The sequence below is a fragment of the Triturus cristatus genome, chromosome 9, assembly GCF_964204655.1.
Source record: "Triturus cristatus chromosome 9, aTriCri1.1, whole genome shotgun sequence".
Taxonomy (NCBI): Eukaryota; Metazoa; Chordata; class Amphibia; order Caudata; family Salamandridae; genus Triturus; species Triturus cristatus.
This window is the reverse complement of record NC_140592.1, coordinates 322,418,108-322,439,974: the sequence shown is the minus strand read 5'-3', so window position 1 is coordinate 322,439,974 and position 21,867 is coordinate 322,418,108. Positions and strand designations below refer to the sequence as shown.

General features: G+C 44.8%; 1 protein-coding gene across 2 annotated transcripts in view; it reads left to right on the top strand.

The window, feature by feature from the left end:
- The window catches only part of RNF123 (ring finger protein 123), a 1,761,234-nt gene that overhangs the window by 184,454 nt on the left and 1,554,913 nt on the right, over positions 1-21,867 (top strand). For both annotated transcript variants that reach the window (XM_085625036.1, XM_085625035.1), the window contains exon 4: positions 18,059-18,141. In XM_085625036.1, the coding sequence (XP_085481162.1) occupies positions 18,059-18,141 (83 nt within the window). The remainder of the gene's footprint in view (positions 1-18,058; positions 18,142-21,867) is intronic.

Here is a 21,867-nt window from a genome sequence, read left to right as displayed (position 1 = left end):
GGAATCCTGGTGCTGGGGCGGGGGGGGGGGGGGGGGGGGGGGGGGGATTGGAATGCAATAGTGGATATTTCCTGCAACAGGCTGAAGAGTTCAAGCTGGGTCTTTGAAAGATCCTCCATTAATGGCTACGTTTGTGGAGGCCCTGACTAGGTCTGATGTCTGCAATGGGTTTCATGAACAAAATGGGCTTTACTTTTTATCCTGGGGCACATGGCACACTCCTGCCTGGATTATTTTTTCCTACGCAAGGCGGATTTGCGCATGGAGGTGTACAAATCCTGGCCTCGGGTCTTTCGAATTATTCTCTGGTTGAGCTCTGTCTCGGCTTGAGAAACTGACAACCGAAGATGAGATGGAGGATGAGTGCATGGTCCCTTTGAGATAGAAAATACAGTATTCTTAGGGGGGGGGGGCACAACTATTAATTTATTTTTTAGTTTTACATAGCCCTGGAAAGACCCAATTGTAACAGAGCGATTTACAGGTTTAGAGAATAGGTTTACACCAGGTACATGACGAGAGTCCAGTGGTAATCACAGGCCGTCATATAGAAAATATAGAACAGAGCATTAAAGTAGACACAGTGAGAGCACAGTAATGTATATAAATCAATCAAGCAACTGGGAAGAGGATAGACTTCGAATCAGCATAGTCAAATTGTTAGGGGACTTCCGACAGGAATTGTCTAAGAGTTACCTTGGGTCCACGATGGGCCCTAAAGATTGCAGACTATGTGGGAGCAGTAAAGAGGACCTTGTCCACTTTGTCTGTATTTGTCCTAAATTATCTCAAACACAAGTCACTTTCCTAAAACAAGCCATGAGCATTAGAGGCATAAGAACATGCAGATCGGCAATCATGGCGGGCTTGGACCCAACCGACATTGAATTGCCAACTAATAAAGATCCTCTCCGCTCATGCTCAAGCACTAATAAAAAGCAACCTTGTGCCTTGATTGCAAAATGCAAATAAGACGGTTTGCACAGAAGCAGATCGTACTCCGTAACACAAAGCAGAATAATATCAGAACACTGGGAAACTGTAAACTACGCACGTTAAAAACATCTCAATTTTTTAACAATGATATTCTTCACACATGATTTTATGTAGAAATTAAAGGCTTTTATGATTCTTAGGTTAAAAAAAAGGGAAAAAATACCAATTTTTTAATTGTAGCATTCTGTTTTAGTAATTGTATTGTTATGGTTTTAATTAACTGAAACGATAAACTTTTGACTTGAGTCTTTGAGAGTTGTAAACCATCACATATTCTAGTTGAAGTATTTGTTGAGTAACACATTTAAGGTCCCATTTGAAGCAAGAAAAGTAAGGGTGCAGCACAGGTCCTTAGGGAGTGAGTTCCAGATCTTGGGGGCAGGAGCGAGTCTGAAATGATTTTTTTTTTTTTTTTTAAAGTCAAGGGGGTATGAGAAGGAGCGGGTTGGATCTTCTCAGAGCCCTGCTTTTTCCTGCTCACAATAGTTTAGATTCTAGATATTTGGGGGGTTTAGTATGTAGGGCTCTGTGGGTGATGCATGCTGTCTTGTAGATGCACCTTCATTCAAGGACAAGCTAAGTGAGACTTTTGAGAGCTGGAGAGATGTGGTAAAACTGTTTGATTACTGTGACCAGCATGGCAGCCGCGTTGAGGATTGTACTTAAGGGCTGAAGGTGGCTTTTGGGAGTTCCTGTCTGGGTGGCATTGCTATAGTCCAATTTCAGGAGGACTAGGGATCGTACAACTGTCTTAAGATCTTCAGGTGGGATGAATGGTTGGATTGTTTTAGGAGAGGTTTTAGTGTGTAGAGCGCATCATTGGCATTGAGATGTTGGATATTGCGGGGTGATTTTATTCTGTATTAGAGTTGTGTGTCATCAGCATACAGGTGAAATTTGATACCAGCTTGGTTCAGGATAATTGTGAGGGGTTCCATGAAGAGATTGAATTGGGCTGGTGAGAGGATGGAACCTTGAGGTACTCCTTGAGCTACTGGTATAGACTTCGAGAGACATCTGTCCATTTTTCATTGCTGAGAGCAATATTGGAGATAGGACGTGAACCATCTCAGGACCATGCCATTTATACCAGTGCGGTTCTGGAGTGTCTGCAGTAAAGCTGGGTGATGTACTGTATTAATTGCTGCTGAAAGGTCAAGTAGGATTGGGAGGTAGGAGTCTTCTTCATCTAAGGCATTGTGTATGTCGTCTGTTATATTGAGCATAGCAGTTTCAGTGCTTCAACCTTTTCTGAAACCTGATTGGAAGGTGTCCTGTAGGTTGCATTCTTGTATGTGTTGTAGCATTTTGGCTAGGAAAGGAAGATTGGTGATGGATATGAAATAGTTAAGATCGTTTAGTTCAGTCCCAGATTTTTTTTTGTATGATGGTGACTTGGCCGAGTTGAAGGCGGTCTGGTACACGGCCTGATGAAAGAAAGGCATTTTTAATTTTGGTCCAGAATGGGGAGTTGATGTGGTTGAGTCTTTGAACTAGGGTGGAGGAGAGAGGATCTGCAAAGTGGGATGTGGACTTAAGTTTAGCAATAATTTTGAAGTCTGACCATTTAGTAGTATTCTTTGGTTTAGGGAGTTTATTTGTTGTATTTTGCATTATAGCATCCATCCGTTCTTTGGTTAGGTCCAGGAGGGGAGTTTCCGTGTTGACTTGTGTGTTAGTGGAGTCGGCGGGTTGGGTTGTTGGGATATTCTCAAGGGAGAGGGAACATTCGATTTTGATAACTTTGTCAGCGAGGAAGTCTGCTATTACTTCGCAGCGTTCAGTAGTGGCTATTGTTTCTTGTTGGGAGGAAAGCATAGTTTGTTTTATTATGTTGAAGATCTCCCTAGGTCGGTTCTTTGTAGAGTCGAGTTGATTACAAAAGAAAGTGGATTTTTCCTTGAAAATATGTTTCTTATAGGAGAGCCACTTGGATCTTAGGAGGGAAAGGTTTGCCATTGAGCATTCTGTCTGTAACCTTTCGGTCTGTCTAAGTTGCCTACGTTCGTTGTTGAGGTCTAAATTGAACCAGGATCTGGATTAGATTTTTCTCGATCTCTTTAGTTTGAGTGGTGCAACCTGGTTAAGAACATCGGTCATCGATGAGCTGTAGTGGGCAGTAAGTTCATCAACGGTTGGAGGGAGGGGTTGGAATGCAATTTGCCATTGATCCTGGATTCTAGCTCCATTTGTGGGACATTCTTAATGTTCCTAGCCCAATGCATGGGTTTGCAGGGTGGTGCTGGGAAGGATGTGAGGTGTAGATTAAAGATTTTGATGGTGGTCCGACCAATCAGTAGGCAAGATGGATCGAATGGAAACAAGCTTATCTCTAGTAATAATCACATCCAGAGTTGAGCCTTTATTGTAGGTTGGTTCATTACACAGTTGCTTAAAATCGTTGATATTCAGTAGGTTATTAAGGTTGCGGATTGTTGGGTCTTCTGTGTAGTTCCAGTGCAGGTTGAAGTCGCCAAGGAGCACGCCATTGAAACCAGTTAGTGAGAGTTGAGTTATTAGGTTGGTAAGTTCCTCAGTGAAGATTGTGCGATCACCTGGTGGGTGATAGATGGTGTGAAGTTTGGTGGGAGTGGTGTCCTTAGTTTGGATTTCTACTCCAAGATATTCAAAGGTTGTGTAGGTCATGGTCTCTAGGAGGTTAAGTTGGATTTCCTTTTTGTGGATGATCGAAAGCCCGCCCCCTATTTGCCCTGTTCTATCCATTCTTATGATGGAGTATCCAGTTGGAGGGAGCAGGTCTAGAGTTGAGTTTGGGAGCTCATTAAGCCAGGTTACTGTAAGGAAAACTGTGCCGTTTTCTACCGCTAGTAAGGTCTCAGCAATATCTGTGGAATGTTTAGCAGAAGATCTACAGTTCATGAGCATACAGGTTAGGGATCAAGGATTATTTTTAGCATAGTGCAGTGTTTGGATAGTGGTGTATTGAGCAGGAGGTCTGGGGGTTATGCTAGGTTGAGGGATTCTATTTGTGCCAATGATTACTGGGATTTGTGATGCAGGCTTGGTGTCTGCTAGGGGTATTTAGGCATGTATGACTCGCTCAGTAGTTCCGCTTTAATTGAGGATAGGGGAGGAGTGCTCGTTAGGCCCTGTAGAGCAAGTGGCTTGAGGGGATGTAGGTATGGTCCGTGGGACCACCGACTGTTTGAGAACTTTTATGGGAAGTCTAATTTTCAGAGCGGAGTTGAGTATTAAATTGGTCAGGATCACAAGGGCATTTTTTACTATGGAGAGTTCTTTAGCTAGAGAATAAAGTTTCTGTTCAAAACGCCTCATGAAAATGGTAAGGGTGTTGGTGAGGTTGATTATTCCGCGAGTAGGTAGGCAAATGGCAGGTTCCGAGTCTAAAGTATGCAAATGATCACTGACTAAGTGGAGAGAGTTGACTTTGGGGTAGGCAATGTAGAGAGGTTCACTGGGCTGGGTGGGTTCAGCGATGAGAGTCTGGGGTATGTTTAAGTGGGGCTCAGTGTTGGACCGTCTTATATTGGGACTTGTGTTCTTGTACGTGCTGTGAGCGATATGGGACTGTGTTTTGATGTGGTCACTGGTTGTGGAGGGTGTAGTGGGGGTATGACTGGAGCTTACTTGATTCTGGCATGTCGGGGGAGCAAAATAGGTGCTTAGTATAGTGGTGAAGTCTTGTAAGCAGATAGGTTCTGAGCAATCGAATTCGGCAGAGGTTGGGAGGGGAGTTGGCTCCAGTAGAGTTAGAGAGATGAGGAGAGAGGGGAAGTGTCTGTCAAAGACAGAGCGGTGATGGTCTGTTCCTTGAATTGGCAAAAAAAGGATAAGAGGGGAAAAAAAGTGAGAGGCGGGATGCAACGGACAAACCTATGCGGACCCTTTTAGTTTTTTACTGATTCAAGATGGAGGAACCCACTTGAATCCATGAATTAAAAAAAAAAAATTCGTTTGAAAGTGTAAAATAAAAATTTGTTACGAATAACTGGGTCGGAGGAGGTGGGTTAAGAGGAGTTGAAAAGCAGCACATGAAGGAGGGAGAAGTACACAGTGGAGATAACATTACGGAGCACAGGGGAGCTTGAGGGGATGAGAGAGAGTGAGCAGTACTCTCATGTGTATTTATTTGGCTGGGAGAGAATCACGAGGGAAAGAGGTGAGAACATGCACTGTCTCAGAATGTTTAACCAAAAATAACAAGCATTTACAATGCAATAAGTCTCACATTTGCGAGAGTTAGAGCTATTGACTTTGTAAATGACAGTGCCGTTTATCTATGTGTTTTGGGTTGGAATGGCTTGGATGTATGTAGTTTGGAGTGGAATCCCCTAAGAAACATCACTCGATACCCAAAAAAAACATATATACATCCTGCAAGGGCTACGATTTACGACTGAGTTCGAGGCATTTATTTTGAGTTTTGTATCACACGAACTTGACCTGAAGGTATCGGAGCTCTTTACAGAGTTAGCATAGCAGCAATTGCACAGGTTATATCTGGAGTAAATAAAAAAAAAAAAAATACATATGTTATATATGCATTGCACAGGTTTCATATGAAGTAAATAAAAAAATACATAGAACAGTATATAAAAGAGGAATATGATGGAAAACAGGATATGGAACTATATGGGACGGAATGGATATGGTAAGGTGCTGTGGTTACATTGAAAAACAATTTCTACCCCCACCCTTTAGTTTTTGTTCCAAATCCATACAAAATGAAACTATCACCATAATACCAAATTGGTCCTCACAACAAATCATAACTTGCCATTGGTTGACAATAAACAAAGATGTGTTCCAAGTTCTTTTGGGATCTTCCACATAATCTACACTTAAGCTATTTGGAAAGTGAGAATCCATTTCCTTATAGCTTAAAGAGTTTTATTGGACTAATTCTGAATCTTGTGAAGAGTGTCAGTATCACAGATGAGGTGAGCACATCCAGTTAACTAATCAGTCAACCATTTTTGTACAAAATACAATACTGAATGTATGAAAAGTTGTTTCCTTACCATTGATAAATTAAACACAATTGAGTAGTTTTTTAAAGTCTTTTTGCAACTAACCTTAAAAGAAACTAGGCGAGGTACTTCTATCTAAGAATGTTTTTCTTAAATGTGACATCTAGCATTGTCACTACAAAAAGTAGCGTAGTTACTGGGAAACTCTGTGTCCATGCTGCTACATAAATGAACACATGGAGTGTATCAGGAGCTTTTCTATTCAAACTAAAGCAGGGGTAAGGACAAAAGCTAATATGTTATGCCAACACAGCATTAAACCAAACTCTAATCACATAACCACTGTCAGACAGGAATGTCCCAACTCCCCAATACTTTCCTCCAGGTGCCAACTTTCAGATCTGTTATTCTTTCTTCATCTGGGAAGATAGATTAGATAATTTCTACAGGAGAACAAAAGATTATCTTTTCATTGATTGCCTTAGTAGCAGGGGGTACCCGATGGGCACATTAAGATTTGTAAAATTGTAGTAATGCACTGCCCAACATTTTTACTGACTTTACTTTCTTTTTCTTCTAAATCCCTCTTCATTTTCCTATATAATATTTCCAAGTACTTGTAGCTCTTGTTATGCCACAAACGTATTCTCTCAATGCCTACGTACTTATGTATCTTTTAGCATAAAAACACTTTGAGTCTTCTCTAGATTGATGACTAGGCTGTTAGTTGCAGCAAACTGGGACCAAAAATCCTTTTCCCAAGCACCTGATGGAGAAACTGCATTAGACAGACACACAAGCTTTCCCAAAGTTTACTAATATCAGGGCCATGGGTTATGATTCTGTGAATACCAGCATGCTGGTCAGGGACTCGGGACAATGTAAACTAACGATAGGATTTGAGTTGATAAGGGCTCCGGTGCAAAGGGTTGTTTATTTATGTCGAGGTCGCAATAAACATGCATGTGTAGGCCATGCGCAGCGAGCTCCTGTTGGCTTAGTCTTGGAAAGAAAGCTTACTCTTTACTCCCCGGACATCAGTGCAATCTGCTTTTGATACACTCGGTGTGAACTTGCAATAATCAGGGTTTAGTGATGTACGGGGGGGATATAACGGGACTATGTGTGTGCATTTGTCTGACTGACACGCATGGCAGGTTACATATGAGTCTGCAGTCCTCACTGGGGCCTAGGGTGGTGGGCGCACATGCATGCGTAGAGGGCTTGTGGTGGTAATGGAGTGCCGCCGATCTAATGGGTACTGCCAAAGGTGCTCTGCGCGGCGCACCGCATGCGAGTGGTAAGACAGGGATGGCCATAGCAGAGGTTTGGATACACGCATACCCCATTAGGCTACGCGCTGACCTAGTTCATGTCTATGCATGGTTGCAAAGTTTGGACGAACGGACGAGTAACATTCGCCCCCAAGGTTATGTTGATTATAGTTCATAAGTTATTATGGTTACGACAGACCGGTACGTTTAGGCTCGGGCGAACCCGACCCTCACTAGTACACGCCCTGCCCCCGACCTTCCGCCAACTTGCACGCTTTAGCAATGACGCACGTTAATATAATCACGTGGAATATCCGCGGTATGCACACGCCCGCACGTAGATATTTAGTATACGCCTACCTCCACAGACACTCGATTGGAATCGCCATGTTACAGGAAACACATATGACAAGGCCTGAGCTGGAGAGGCTGCGCAGGCGCTGGCGTGGACGGGTGTATGGTACGGTCTATTCCGCTCATGCCAGGGGCACGCTCATATGGGTGAGGGCGGGGGTCCCGTTCGTCAGCTCAGAGGTGGTAGTGGACCCGGAGGGTAGATACACTCTGGTCCGGGGAACACTCAATGGTCATCACATACTGTTGGCCTCGATCTATGCGCCAAACACTGATCAGCCGTCATTCCTGACTAAACTATCGTCGGTGATCACCCCGTACACTGGCCTTCCCTGGCTGCTGGGTGGCGATTTCAACTCAGTACTGGATGTACATAAAGATAGATCCTTTCCCCCCCCTTCGTGCCACGTCGGCGATGTCCAATGCGCAGGCGCTTGTGGACTGGCTCTCGTACTGGGCATTATCGGATATGTGGCGGGTCCTACATCCAGAGGACCGTATTTACTCTTACTACTCCGCAACACATGACCTGCATGTCCGACTGGACAGGGTGTTGGGATCTCGTTCCCTCCTGCCGTTGGTGGAGTGTTCGGAATACTTGGGACGGACACACTCAGATCATAACCCCCTGCGGATACAGCTCCGATGGGACGCGGAACGGCCCCTTATCCCTACATGGCGCCTCCAACCAGCTGCGCTGGAGGATCCCGAATTCCGCTCCTCATTGGGAACAGCCATACTGGCATACTTTGAGCTTAATGAGGGCACTGCGAGTAACGCACTGGTGGAATGGGACGCCCTCAAAACAACGCTCAGAGGACATTGCTTGGGGGCCACGTGGAATATACGGAGGCAGTTATCGAAGGACCTTGCCTGCCTTGAATCCCAGCTGTTGCAGCATGAACGCCAGGGCGAGGTTGGGGGCAGCCACTCCGGTTACCTGGAGGAGCTACGGACGCGGCATGTGGCGCTCCTGGAGCGTTTACGTTGCCATAATTACGCAGCCCACACAGCCCGCACACATGCCACAGCAGACAGGGCGGGCCGCCTACTTGCTTGGTTGCTACGACAAGACGGTTCCCGAGCCCCGATTGCTGCCATGCGTACACGCGAGGGAGAAATGGTGTGCACACAACGGGAGATTCATAGGGTCATGGTAGAGCATTATGCAGGGCTTTACCAGTCCGGGATTAGTGGTGCGAACCTCGAGATAGCGGCATTTCTTGAACGGCTCCAGCTGCCCACAACCTCAGCTGCCCAACAGGAGGAACTTAACCGGCCCCTCACTCTGGAGGAGATAGGGGAGGCAATTGCGTCCATGGCGTCAGGGAAGACGCCGGGACCGGATGGCCTGCCGGCCGAATTTTACAAAGCTTACCGGGAGACCCTAGTGCCTCAATTGCACGATCTCTTCGCCGTAGCGATGGAAGAAAATACGCTACCCCCCTCGATGTGTGAGGCGTATTTGGTATCCCTGTTGAAGCCTGGCCGAGACCCAATGGCCTTGGGATCTTACTGACCGCTGGCGCTCCTCAATGCAGATTATAAAATACTGGCTAAAACTCTAGCGGACCGTTTGGCGCCAGTGGTCGCAACGCTGGTTCACAGGGATCAAAATGGGTTTGTTCCCAAGAGATCCACGTCATTGAACCTGCGGAGATTTTTCAGGGTGGCGACGGACAGCATCCATGAGTGGCCTAGGGCAGGTTGCTTAATGTTGGACCTGGAAAAGGCCTTTGATAGTTTGGAATGGGGGTACTTGTCAACATTGTTGCAGCGATATAATCTGGGGTTGGACTTTTTGCAGATGGTTGGCCTGTTGAACAAGAATCCCTCGGTTCGGGTACGCCTGGGTCCGTACGTGTCGGAGACCGTGCCTGTCTGCAGGGGCACTAGACAGGGGTGCCCGCTATCGCCGCTCCTGTTCGCGCTGGCGATTGAGCCCCTGGCGGTGGCACTGCGCACATTGATGGGAGACGGCATCCAATTGGGAGACGCAGTTCATCAAGTGTCATTGTATGCAGATGATCTGCTAGTATATGTGAGGGATGTCGAAAATATCCCAACACAGCTGGACCACATATTGCAGGACTTCGCTGCTGTGTCGGGGTTGCGGGTAAATGCCAACAAGTCCTGTCTTTTTGCGTTCGGGGAGGGGCGGCAGGACCCGGGCTACACGCTCAATGGGGAAAGGGTGATGTGGAAAGGGGACACTTTTCGGTACCTGGGGGTACAGATATATCGCCAACCGTCTGACCTTTTTGATGGAAATCTGGGCAGGGCTCTCACAGCCATTAAGTCGCAGATGCGGTTCTGGGGCACATTGCCACTTACGGTCACGGGCAGGGTGGCATTATCTAAAATGGTGGTTCTGCCCAGACTCCTGTATTATTTTTCTAACCTGCCATTGTATGTCCCTGCGGCATTTTTTGCCATGTTCTCCAGAACGCTCCGGGACTTCATCTGGGGGAATAGCCGGCATAGGGTGTCACTAGCAAAATTGTACCTTCCGACTGACCAGGGGGGACTTGCGGCACCCTGCTTCGAGCACTACTACCTAGCCGCTCAGTTACAATGGGTTGCTCGCTGGTTTGCGGATAGAGGCTGAGAGGACACGGCCTCAACGCTACCCCCTTAATCACTGGAGCGACTCCTGGGGCTTTTTCACCCGACGGCCAGGCGAGCGACGCCAGAGCCGCTTCTTCTGAGCGTGGCGTATAGATGTTACCGCAGAAGCCTATTTCTTACCAGAGCTCTAACCCCATATGCGCCGGCGTTACCGCTGGAGGGATCCCCAAGCGGGGTGGGGACACTCACCACCCGCATGCTCACGGACTGGCGGGATGCTGATGTATGCACCCTGGGAGATCTGTACCATGACGGTGCCCTTCGGTCATATGATCAGCTGATTGAGGAGGAGGGATTGCCCCCAGGACAGTTCCTTCTGCATCGCTCACTTGTTGCATCCCTGACAACGAAATGGGGGGACGTGTCCACGGAGCCTCCTCAGCACCTCACCATACAATACCTACACGTTATGGGACGTGGTAGGCATCTGATCCGCTGGTTCGCGGCGTCGCTGCGCACTCATGCAGCGATAGCGCTGTAATCTCTCAGACATAAGTGGGAAGCTGACATGGGTAGGCCACTGGAGGATAAGGAATGGGAGCGAGTGTTGGGGAGCCCAGTGCGCATACCCAGAAATATGAGGTTCAGGCAGATCCAGCTGTTCATTATACATAGGGCGTACCTCACACCGGAGGCAGTCAACATGTATTTCTACCGTACAGATGCAGGGTGTCCCAGATGCGCCGAGCTGGGGGTGGGTATAGTTCATATGTTATGGAGCTGTAGCCGACTTCATACGTACTGGCATACAATCAGCAGGTTACTACATGCGTGCACTGGCAGTGCCCTACCGTTTGAGTGGACCGTATATCTGTTACACCTGTTCCGCAGAACTCCGGCCACGAAGGTAGTGTCCCGGTTTATAGACCTGGGTATGATAGTAGCTAAGAGACTGCTCACCAAGAGATGGAAGGCGCAGGACCCACCTCACGCGCTGGCATGGAGAAATTCACTGCTCGCGTGGGCTAGAGCAGAGGGAACGGCCATCGGGAGGGAGGAGACGTTGGGGTTGCGTAAAGAACCCATAGCTGCCCAGTGGGAGGTTTTGATCCAGGCACTGCAGAGCGCAGGGGAAGAGTGATCAGGGGGTTAGATTGAAGGGGAAGACGGAGACAGAGGGAAGATACAAGAACCTCTCAACGTGTGCAGCCGTGATGTTAGCACGTGGGAGTTGATTTGTGTAGCTATCTGTGAAGACAACGGTGGTCGCTATTGCCAGTAAATAACAGTCAATTTGAAATACTGTGATGCATGGTAAGGGAGGTGGGGGAAGGGGCGGGGGGAAGGGGAAAATGGGGTGCTCACACCGGTCTATGTTGAGTTGGTTAGCTGTTTATAATTGTCATGATTCCAAACTGTTTGTATTGAAACCCATGTTGAAATAACTGAAAGACTGTACCTAGGGGACTGTCGCGCCTAACCGTGCACCGACCTATGAAACATCGCACTAATGTAAGGAGCTGTAAATTGTAAGTTGTGTATATAATCGATTCAGAGCGACGAATGAGCCGTGAATGTTGAAGGGCTCAGCTGACGTGTAATGAAAACACGATTAGATGATTGACATGAGGCGACATGCGTGAATATTGGGAAAGTACGTTTTTTTTTGTTTGTTTTTTTATTCTGTATGTCTGTTAAAAACTCAAAACAGATTTGAACCAAAAAATCAGGGTTTAGTGATGTACTATGGCCTCTAGGCCCCGGTGACACTACACCTGCTGTACCATCTGAAGTTACGCCCCTTCGCTTGCGAAGAGGTGTGGCGCAGCGGCCAGGCGGCTGACTCCAGAGCACGGGGCTCACGGTTGGATCCCGGCGGCAGCTCAGCCAGCACCATGTGACTCTGGGTAGTGGCTCGTTTAGTCTTCTCGACGGCCCCCAGTGCCTTAGGGGAGATTAGTTCGCGCTTTACAAATACAGGGTTTTAACTCGTGTTTTTTATTCTTCTAGGAACTGGGTGGGGTCCAAGCAGCGTCATGGTATGGCAGTCCATGTGCTCCCTGTCTCTGGGGCTGACAGAAACGCAGAGCAGAATTATCTCACGATTTGCTGAGTGAAGCTGAGCAGTCGAGGTCCTCCCCGGCTTCAAAACCAAGGCTCATGACACCACTCTGCGGACTGCATCAGCCGTAGCATATAGGACAAATGCCGCTCATTTTAAGACTGCTGTGCATCGCTCCGTCGCACAACGTGCACACCAAGGGGCATAGTAGAGGGCGGAGTTAGGGAATTACAACACTGAGTTATGTCATTCTGTAATAATAAGCATCGGGCGTATGTCTTATGGTCTCAAGTGGAGCTGTATGGGGACTACTGCGCTCACTTCAAGGTCTTTCCGATGTCGACTTTTTGCAGCCGAAGTTCTAACATCCTGCCTGCTGCAGCACTCCTCACTGCGCTACTCACATTTTCACCTCTCTTTGCAGGACACAAGTCCTAAAAAAGAAGTAGGGGAACTAACCAAGTAAGGCAGTATGCAAGTAACATCATGGTGCGTGACATCACAGGAAGTGACATCAGGTCCTAACACTTCACACGTTTCGCATGTCTAGAAAACAAGTACATTTGAGCGCATTCTGCAATTTAATAAATGAGTTCATCTGGGTTGTGCCAAAAAAGTGACGCAACCCCAACGTAAAATGTGGGTCTCAATGAATACATTAAGGGCCTCATTTACAACTTTTTGGCGCAGGGCAGCGCTGCAAGCCTTCTTGCAGCGCTGCCCTGTTTCAAAAGGAAAGGGCAGGATAAGTAGCATTAATGAAATACGGCACAGCCCTGTCTTTTCTGCATCTTCAGGAGCACAAATTGGTGCCTGGCACCAATGCAGGTACCTTGCATCATAGTGCAGGGGTGTCTGCTTTGTTGGCAGGATTGTTTTTAAACAATCAATGGAGGTGTTTTCCTCTTTCCATGTGCTGTAAAATGCAGCACACACAGAAAGGGGAAAGAAGGTGGAGAAATAGTTATTTCTCCTAGTTACTCCTCCCCGGTGAGGTGCACAGTTTGACGCATTCCCAGGTTTACAGATCCTTGTAAATCTGGAAATGTGTCAAAACCCATTGGTGTTTCATTGGAAAATCCACCGCAACTCCCATGGAATGCCTCCTGATGTAGAGTTAGGCAACACAGCGATTTACGCTGCTTTGTCTTACTCCACATCTATGAGGCCATGCAAAGCCACGCAGGGTGGCTTTGCGTTGTCTCAAATATATTATTGAGAGGCCTGCCCACCGGAGTGTCATAAAAAGTGAGGTTTCTTGTAAATGAGGCCCTTATTTTTTTAAATTCTATCAAAATGCAGTTGAAAACAAAGAGGCAGATAGCAGTAAATCTAATCTGCCTAATTGGTCGTAAAGTATGCATTTGAAACTTTCTTATTGGGTAAGGCACCTGCTGCAGATATTTTTGTGGGCCCAGTAAATCCCAGGGAAGAAGAAGAATGGTAAAATAACTTTAGAGGTCAATGCATTTGCTGGACAGACCTGTGTTTTCTCTAGTCAAGTTTTGACAAAGTAACATAGAGGGTTAATGCGTCTCCTGCAAAGCACATAATCTAAAAGCAGATAACAGACTTTTATTTTATGTAGCTAGGTGAGTTAGTGCTTTTAACACCAAGATCCTTTAGTTACTTCCAATGTATAAATTGTAAACCTTCTAATATAGCGGAGTGAGCTAGGAAGGACATGTGACTCCTTCATCTTGTCACCCTCACTGTCTTTTGTAACACATTTTGTACATTGATTTACACATTTAAATGATTTATTGTCAATGTATAGGTGTGATGCAAAGTGCTCTGACATCCTGCATTGGGCTGAGTAGCGCTATAAATAAACTAAAACAAAATAGTGGTAAATTGTTATTTGTGTACTAACTGGAGCCGACCATCACATCTGACATTCTAGCAGTGCATGCATATCAGGGATTGAACAACCTAAAAAGCATGCCTCAAGTATTTGTGAAGGGATAACAAAATTCTGTGTGCCTTTGCTTCCCATCCCTTGCATTTGCATCCAAGTGTGAGGCTCCGATAGCTCAGAGTCAGGATAGTGAAACAAAAGGAGGCCTGGTGGCCTCCTAAATTTGGCATTCTTATGGTTCCAGCTGAAGTCTGAAATATGGAAGTCCCCCTCGCTGTCTGCACATTGCAGCTGGAAACGAAAGCAGACAACGTGCCGGTACTGTTGAAACTGTCCCAGTGTCTGAAAACTACACTGGGACAAGTTAATCATAAGAAATTGAAAAGTTTTGAGGTAAAATCTGAGTGGTTTAGTGCTTTGTAAGATAGTTCATTGAAACAGGAGGATTAAGGCCCTGTTGACTGGAAGCAGATGTTCAAGGCCAATTAGAACAAATCCTCTGCTTCGAATGTTGGTGGTCTGTTGAGTTAGGCTGCATTCCATCGAAGTAGTCAGACAAGGGCTCACAGTGACCGGTGCGGTAACAGCACACTTGCAATTGTCAAATCTGCAGGTAGTAAATATTTTTGGGATGTGGGATTACCTCACCATTCTGAAATAATGCACTTCAAACTCTGTGGATGAGGATTGAATTGTATATGTTTTCACTTATTTCAAGCTGAACAAACTAGCCATTTGCTCTGTTTATCTGCAAAATGTAATTAGGTTGTAATCTTTGATTGTCAAATAGCGAGGGATTTACCACAAAACATGCAATCCTCAATTGGGCAGAAATTACCGTTAATAGTCCTTACACAAGACTAGCATTTCTGTTGGCTAATGCTTCTGTTAGTTTCTGTGTTCACTGCTGCACCTACATTTGTGTACAGCGCACAGAAGACAATGAACCTGTGTTAAGAGCAGGATCCATGTTTCATTAATACATATGAAAGAAGGGCAAAACAAGCCCAATCCCCCTTAAAAAGAAGCCCAAAATCAAACTAATATCTTAACAAAAGAAGCCCAACTGACAGTCAACATCGAAAATTGCAACAAAAAAAGGCTATAAAATACAAGCCACGAAGCAGGAGGCAGTACTAACACAACTCTGTCATTAAGTGGAGGTGGGAGGGAGGAATGCTATATTAAAATGTTAGCAGCTATGGCGTGAAAGCTGAACACAACAAACAGTAGCAGAGCAGGAAACCAAGAAAAAAAACAGTCTGTCAAAGGACAGATAAAGAACCATAGCGTAATTATACCGTACTAAGTCCCTGTTCCTTCGGAGGAACGGAAGAAAAAAAAGGAAGGACAAAAAGGCAGGACTGACAACTAGCAAGCAAGGATTTTTAACGGACCGTGACATAGACAAATTAAAATCAACCGCAAGCAATGGGAGACATTAAACTCCACAAACCATATACAACAGGTTGCTAAGCGAGAGCACAAGCGCTGTTTAGGCTCGACCTAAAAAATAGAAGGTCGCTAAAAGTGTGCAGTGTCAGCCACAAAGAATGGTAAAGACGCCATGCTCCTTGGAAAGGACAAGCTGACATCATCATACAAAGTGCTCCCAGCTGCATTCCACACAGCTAACCGCCTACCCTGTTTGTCCGTGAACCACCTCCAGAAGATCCTTCATTCCAATATCACCATTCCCCACTCTGTCACGAGACAAACGACAGGAGAAGCACGAGCACACACTAGACCTACTTCACAGCACATGACACCACAACTTAAATTTTCATGTCACACACACACACACACACACATGCGAACAGAACGCGCACCGCCTTGAGCTTTTGTTTTTAATTATAAAGGAAGAGGAAGCAACCAAGTGAGGGTGACAAAGCCAACTGGTGGTTCACAACCAACCGTAAGTTCGCAATGAATTTTTGCAGCCTGTCAGCTTGCGCTTTCTGATAGGTGTGCTCTAAAATGGACTGCCACTTCATGATGTACCCACATGCAATAGTCATCGCGCTGGTTCCAAAACAGCTGCTGTCATGTTGTAGATACATACATGCAAACATCATAGTTGTAGCAGAATGTTTCTTCATTATGGGACATTTGATGCAACAAATAGTCAAACACACACATTACCAAACATTTCCTCTAACAATAAGCCACACCTACTGGATTTGCCAAGATCTGTTTCTTCTTTTTTTTTTTAATAGCTGCCCCCACAACTGTGATTATCCCCCACTATAACGGGATTCTCCAATACGTAGATTGTGAGCTACTGGTAGCTTTCCAAATAACTAAAAGTAGCACTCTGTGGGCAGTTCTGTCTACTAAATTAGTCTTCTTTGATTGGTTATTTATATGTATATCGAAAATGAAATGCATGTATTTGACCCAAAAATGTGTGCGTTTTCAGAACTGTTTGAAGGAAAATGGTTGAATTTCCAAAATAAATTTAAAGCTGATAACTGAGTGATAAGTCATGGCGCACAGAGGAGACTCAATTACTATTAGTACTACCTTGGTGCCAGGGCCGTTACAACTATTGCTGTTTTATATTACCCACGGAGAGGCATTCCAAATTGATACAGCATTTGTTTTCCATTACTGTTGGCACCCGTGCCTGATGAACTGAGATCACTGATGGTAATCTTGTATATGGTGGCCACTATTGTAATCTTGTCTGTTACGGTCACTATTACAACACTAATAATATTAGTAGTGTGTGACGCTTTATATTGAACATATGTATGTTATTACAGAAAAGGTTGGTAACCACCAATGACCAGCATCTGCGGGTTTTTGTCTGTTACTCCCACATATGACCTCTGTGCTGTGCTCAACCCTCAACTGTTGGTGCAGTGTCACAGCACCTTCCTCCTGAGAAAACACGTTTTACCTTGTCCTATACTTTGCAAATAATGGATTTCAACAGAGATTTCAGTGTTCTGTTGCATTGATGGGGAACTCGAATACCAGTTATAATGTCACCTGACGGCCCTACCCTTATTAACAACAGACACCAATGTAAGTCTATTTCTATGGAAGATGGCTAGCAGAGTGACTTTGTGTGTTGTCAGATGTACTGGCAGACAGCTTTGTCTCTCTGTAATTGAAGGTCAGTTCTGCAAGGTCCTGTCATACACCCGTATCTTTTATCTGTAAACGTCTCTTCATCTGTATGCAAACACCTCTGGGTTGACTTAAAATCGAGAACAGGTGCCAGATTTACCCATATTTGCTTTAGCATTGAAGACCTGCATCTGCACCGACACCAGTCTTGGCATGGCACTCTGTAAGATAAACATTTCTAATACTGTAAATCTCCTGGCACGAGTAAGGGATAGGCCTAGATGGATTGCATTATCTAACTGTAATTCTTAAATCCTTCATTTTACTCTTCTGTTGCAGTGCCTGTCTGAATGAATGTAGAATTCCTGCAAAAGTTAACCAACCAGATTGACAGAGCCCATGTTTAGATATTTTTATAACCCAATTTTGATGTCATATGGGTCCTGATATCATACCTCGGCTGTCATTTTAACTTGCATCTGTCTATCTATACCACTGATCATTGAAAATTATGTAAGTTCAATGTAACTCAGATTTTAGGGATGCAGAGTTAAAGGTAAGCAATGTATCCAACTTAAAGGTGTAAATCTAAAGGAAAAGGGCTCTTTATATATGTTTTCACTAACCAATACAAACTTTCTGCCAGGAACAGCTGCTGCCAGTGGTAAATCTAAAGCATAATTGCTTCCGATTGAAACATGGGCTTCACTCGTTTAAATGTATATCAACTTGTCGACCAGAATAAATGTCAAGTTACATGTTGGATTAATATTTACATGTTTCATTACTGCTTGATTAAGTAAAATTAGTTTTCTACTTGAAGATGTTAAACACTGGAAAATAATTTTCTTTATTCTATGTTTTACCCAGTTGTTGTCCGATTGAGTCTGCTGAACAAATCTATCTTTTTTATTCTCAGGAAACCCTTGACGTTCCAGAACCTTCAGGAGCACCTTGAGCACCTGCTCGAAGATGAGGAGCCAGTCACAGAGGACAGCAAAGGTAGGGTTTAATACCCCATTGTGATACCAATATAAATAAATAACTGTTAGGTTAATTGTAAACCTCTTTTACATTGAGTATAGCTCATTTTTAATCGTGAGTGTCAGATGAGTGGTGTCAAGTTATAACGTCATGAGAAACGGACTTTCATATGTAATACTTTAGGATAAGTTAACCTTTGAAAAGCTTGTTTATGACTCTAATGATCGTACATTTATATCATGTATTGCTTTATCTTTATTACTTTTATATTTGCCATCTGCTTATCATAAAAAAATCTGTTGTAATGGTAAATGTTCTGTTGTTGTAAGAGAAGGTTTGCCACGTAACAACCATCTCCTGTTGAAAAAAATGTATTCTGTAGAATTTGGTAGAATGTGTTCTCTTTCCTTCTTCTCGATTCACAAGTGTAAGGAAATGCCTCTTTTTGCATGATCACTCTCAAAGGTTTGGACTGATGCTGCTGGTTTTTCGACTCTGAGAATGCAATGGGACTTGCTAACCAGACCTCAGTGCCAGTGCTTTAACCCCTTGCGAAGGGTATGTTAAATTGGCTACCCCCAATTGGCATAAGCTGACTTAGCCATAGGACCTTAGTGTATGGTACCAAGGGTACCTAGGACATGTAAGACAGTGTCCCCTTGCCAGGGCTACCACACTGGTTGTGCCACTCTGTGTGGGACAGAGCACATAATGGCTCCAAGTCTGCCACTGCAGCCACGAAGAGAAGCTTTAAACTTCTAGTTTGACTCACTTCCCTTAACAATGTTTTTGAATTCTCTCCTAAAGAAGGGCTATGGACCCCTGAGGCAGGGAGATATATATTAATAAGTAGGCCATATACCTTTAATCTGTCCTGTCAGAAACCCTTCCAAATTGTTGTTTTGCTGCGGAAAAGTTAGTAACCCCATTGACTAACAGTTACCTGCTGACCCCTCAGCCTGGCTAACTTCTGAATAGGACTACTAAAATGGATTCTTCGAGGTATCAAAGTAATCATGGCATTGAACCCGACTTGATTTCCGAGCCAAATTTTTATTGTCACTTTTAGGGAAAAGAAACTTTTAGAAAGTTGCCAGTATGTAGTCTAGTTTGTCCGGTGGCCTCACTTGGTTGCTGGCCAGCAGACAGCTTTTTGCCCTCTTGAGGAGGCTTGTGACCAACTCCCAGGCTTAGGAACAATGATAGCCTACTACAGAGGGAGGCGTTACCTCCCCTTGCAGGAAGCCACTCAGGGTGTTGGCCCAAATTGCGAGCTTCAAAGGTGAAGCAGCCTTTGGTGGGCAAATGGCGATCACACTCCTGAGTGGTTGCCCCTTTGTTCAGTTAGAGAGTCTGTCAGCGGAGCTAGAGAGAGGAGACAATTGCCCAAACCGGTTTTCTGTGTGTGTAACCCACAGGTAGCCTCACCTCTAGGGAGGGCTACCGAGCTCCTAACATCCAAGAAAATGACCAGACGTCTTGGGAGTGGGCAGAATAGTGCACCCGGGTATTGCTAGATGCCTCACATAGCTGGAAGTCATCACAGGGTGGGATTGATCCTGGTAGCACATTGGTTAGTGACCACATCACTCCCCCCTGACCCCCCCCCCCCACACCGGGCACATTCTGGGTATCCATATGACACCCTGAACCTCAGATCACTATGTAACTGGAGAAAGGACCGAATAAGGACTGCCCTGCTGACTCATGGATCAGGCAAATAGGGGCTGCACTGTCTGCTGGACTGCACCTGCTGCACCTTGGGCTAGCGAAAAGGGGATTGTTCCTGTGGCTCCTGGCTTGATGAAAAGTCTCTCCCAAGCCCCAGACCAAAGAAGTGACTCCAAAGGTCAGGCGGCTGACCTCCTGGAATCAGCAATGCTGGTGCTATCAAAGCTGGAGTAGCCCAACTCAGCAAGTTAGTAATCACTTCTGAAGAATCTCTGCTGACCACCACTGGGTGCCCCAAGAGACCGATCCATGAAATCCAACGTGGCACCCGAGTCTGCCGTACCTGGGAGTGTTTTTTGTGTCCCAGTCGGTCACGCAAGAGTTCCACTAGCCTCCACCAAAGGATACCACTGGAGCCGCTGTGTGCCAAGACCGGAAGCCCAACAGCAGTTGGCCTTCTACTTTCTCAAAGAGGGCTTGGATGAACCCCTACCTCAATGGCTAAAGTCTCCCCACCTCATCCGTGGATCAAGGAATAACCTCAAAGACACCCTCGTCGACTGCACTGCTCCCAGAGAATCCTTGAGCATCCTCATTCTCCTGCATCCTCAGCATCGGGACTACTCAATTGAAGTCTATGGCTGTTGTGCTGTAAAGTTCAGAACTGGACTTGAGAATGCTTTGGTGGCTAGGTAACTGTCTAAATATTCTTTAGGGACCCCCTAATCTTCTTTCTGTTGGATTTGGTCTCCCTAGTCAGGCTGGAGTAGCCGAACACAGCCCTTTGAAACTTTTCAAAAGTTTTCAAACTTTTACAGTTACAAATGCTTGTTTGCGGTTGAACTGATATTTGTTTTCTTTCCAAATCTATATTGCCTGAACTCTCTGTGGGTTTTGCTCATCTTGGTCTCTAAAAATGAATACAGATATAATTTATTTTAATAAATTGGTGTCGGATTCTTTCATTTTGTGTGACTTTATTTCATTTATTGGTGCTTTTAAATGCTTTGTTAGTTCCTTTGTTTGAGCCTTGCTGCTCAAAGCCACCACTTCCCAGGGTTGAGCTTAAGGTTTTATAGATGGACCGGACCAAATACAGTTTTTGAGAATGTATTATACGGTAAGGTTGCAGAACATACCATATAATACACTCAAATCCTCGCATTAAGGTTAGGACCACAGTCTTTTTTTGGAAACCAAAGGTATGGGGATTCATCACTCACTGAACCAAAAGCACAATGCACAGAAATGCACCTGTTTAAGCTTTATATACATATAGTTTCAACGAAGGAACAACACTTCCATCAAGGTGTTCATCAGAGTTGGAAGGTGTGCAGAAAGGGTACAGGGATGTGTAGGGTTATGGAGTAGTAAGTGTTTTGGAGGGTTCAGGGATGGGAATTGTTAAGGTTTTGTCTAGTGTTCAACGATGGTTAGGGTGGGGGGTAGTATGAGGTTTTAATAAAGCGGGTATGAGGGTTTAAAATATATATATAACATTTAACACCCCAACATTTTACAAAAAGAACTGGTACCTTTACCTCACGCTTGGATGGTAAACAATATTTAAAATCATATATATAGATATAAACATAGAGACTTATAAATAAAAGCATCTAATCTGTGATATCAAGGTACTATGAAGTAAAACACCTCAATATAAAGGTAATCATGATGTGATACTGCAATGTAATCAACTGCGATATCTACTGTGATGTGATTACTCACGAAGTAATGACTGGCATTCAAGTTCAATATTTATTATAACTCTGTAAAGTCAGGTCGAAATTGTTGTCATAATTTATGGTGTTGGCACCAACTATTGTCAAGACTAGAATTGCAATCATGTGAATAGTTGGTAATATTAGCCTTAAACACAAAGGTGGTTGGTGGAAAGCTTCCAAAATTCTCAACCACTGTCAATGGCTCAAGGCCTCATTCCAGTCAATATTTGCTTTGATCACTACATCATGCCCAATACAAATAATCATTTCAATCTGAGATATATATTATACCAACAAAGTTGTTAGTTCACTCAACTCCATTTAAATTGTAGGGATAATTTTAATCCTT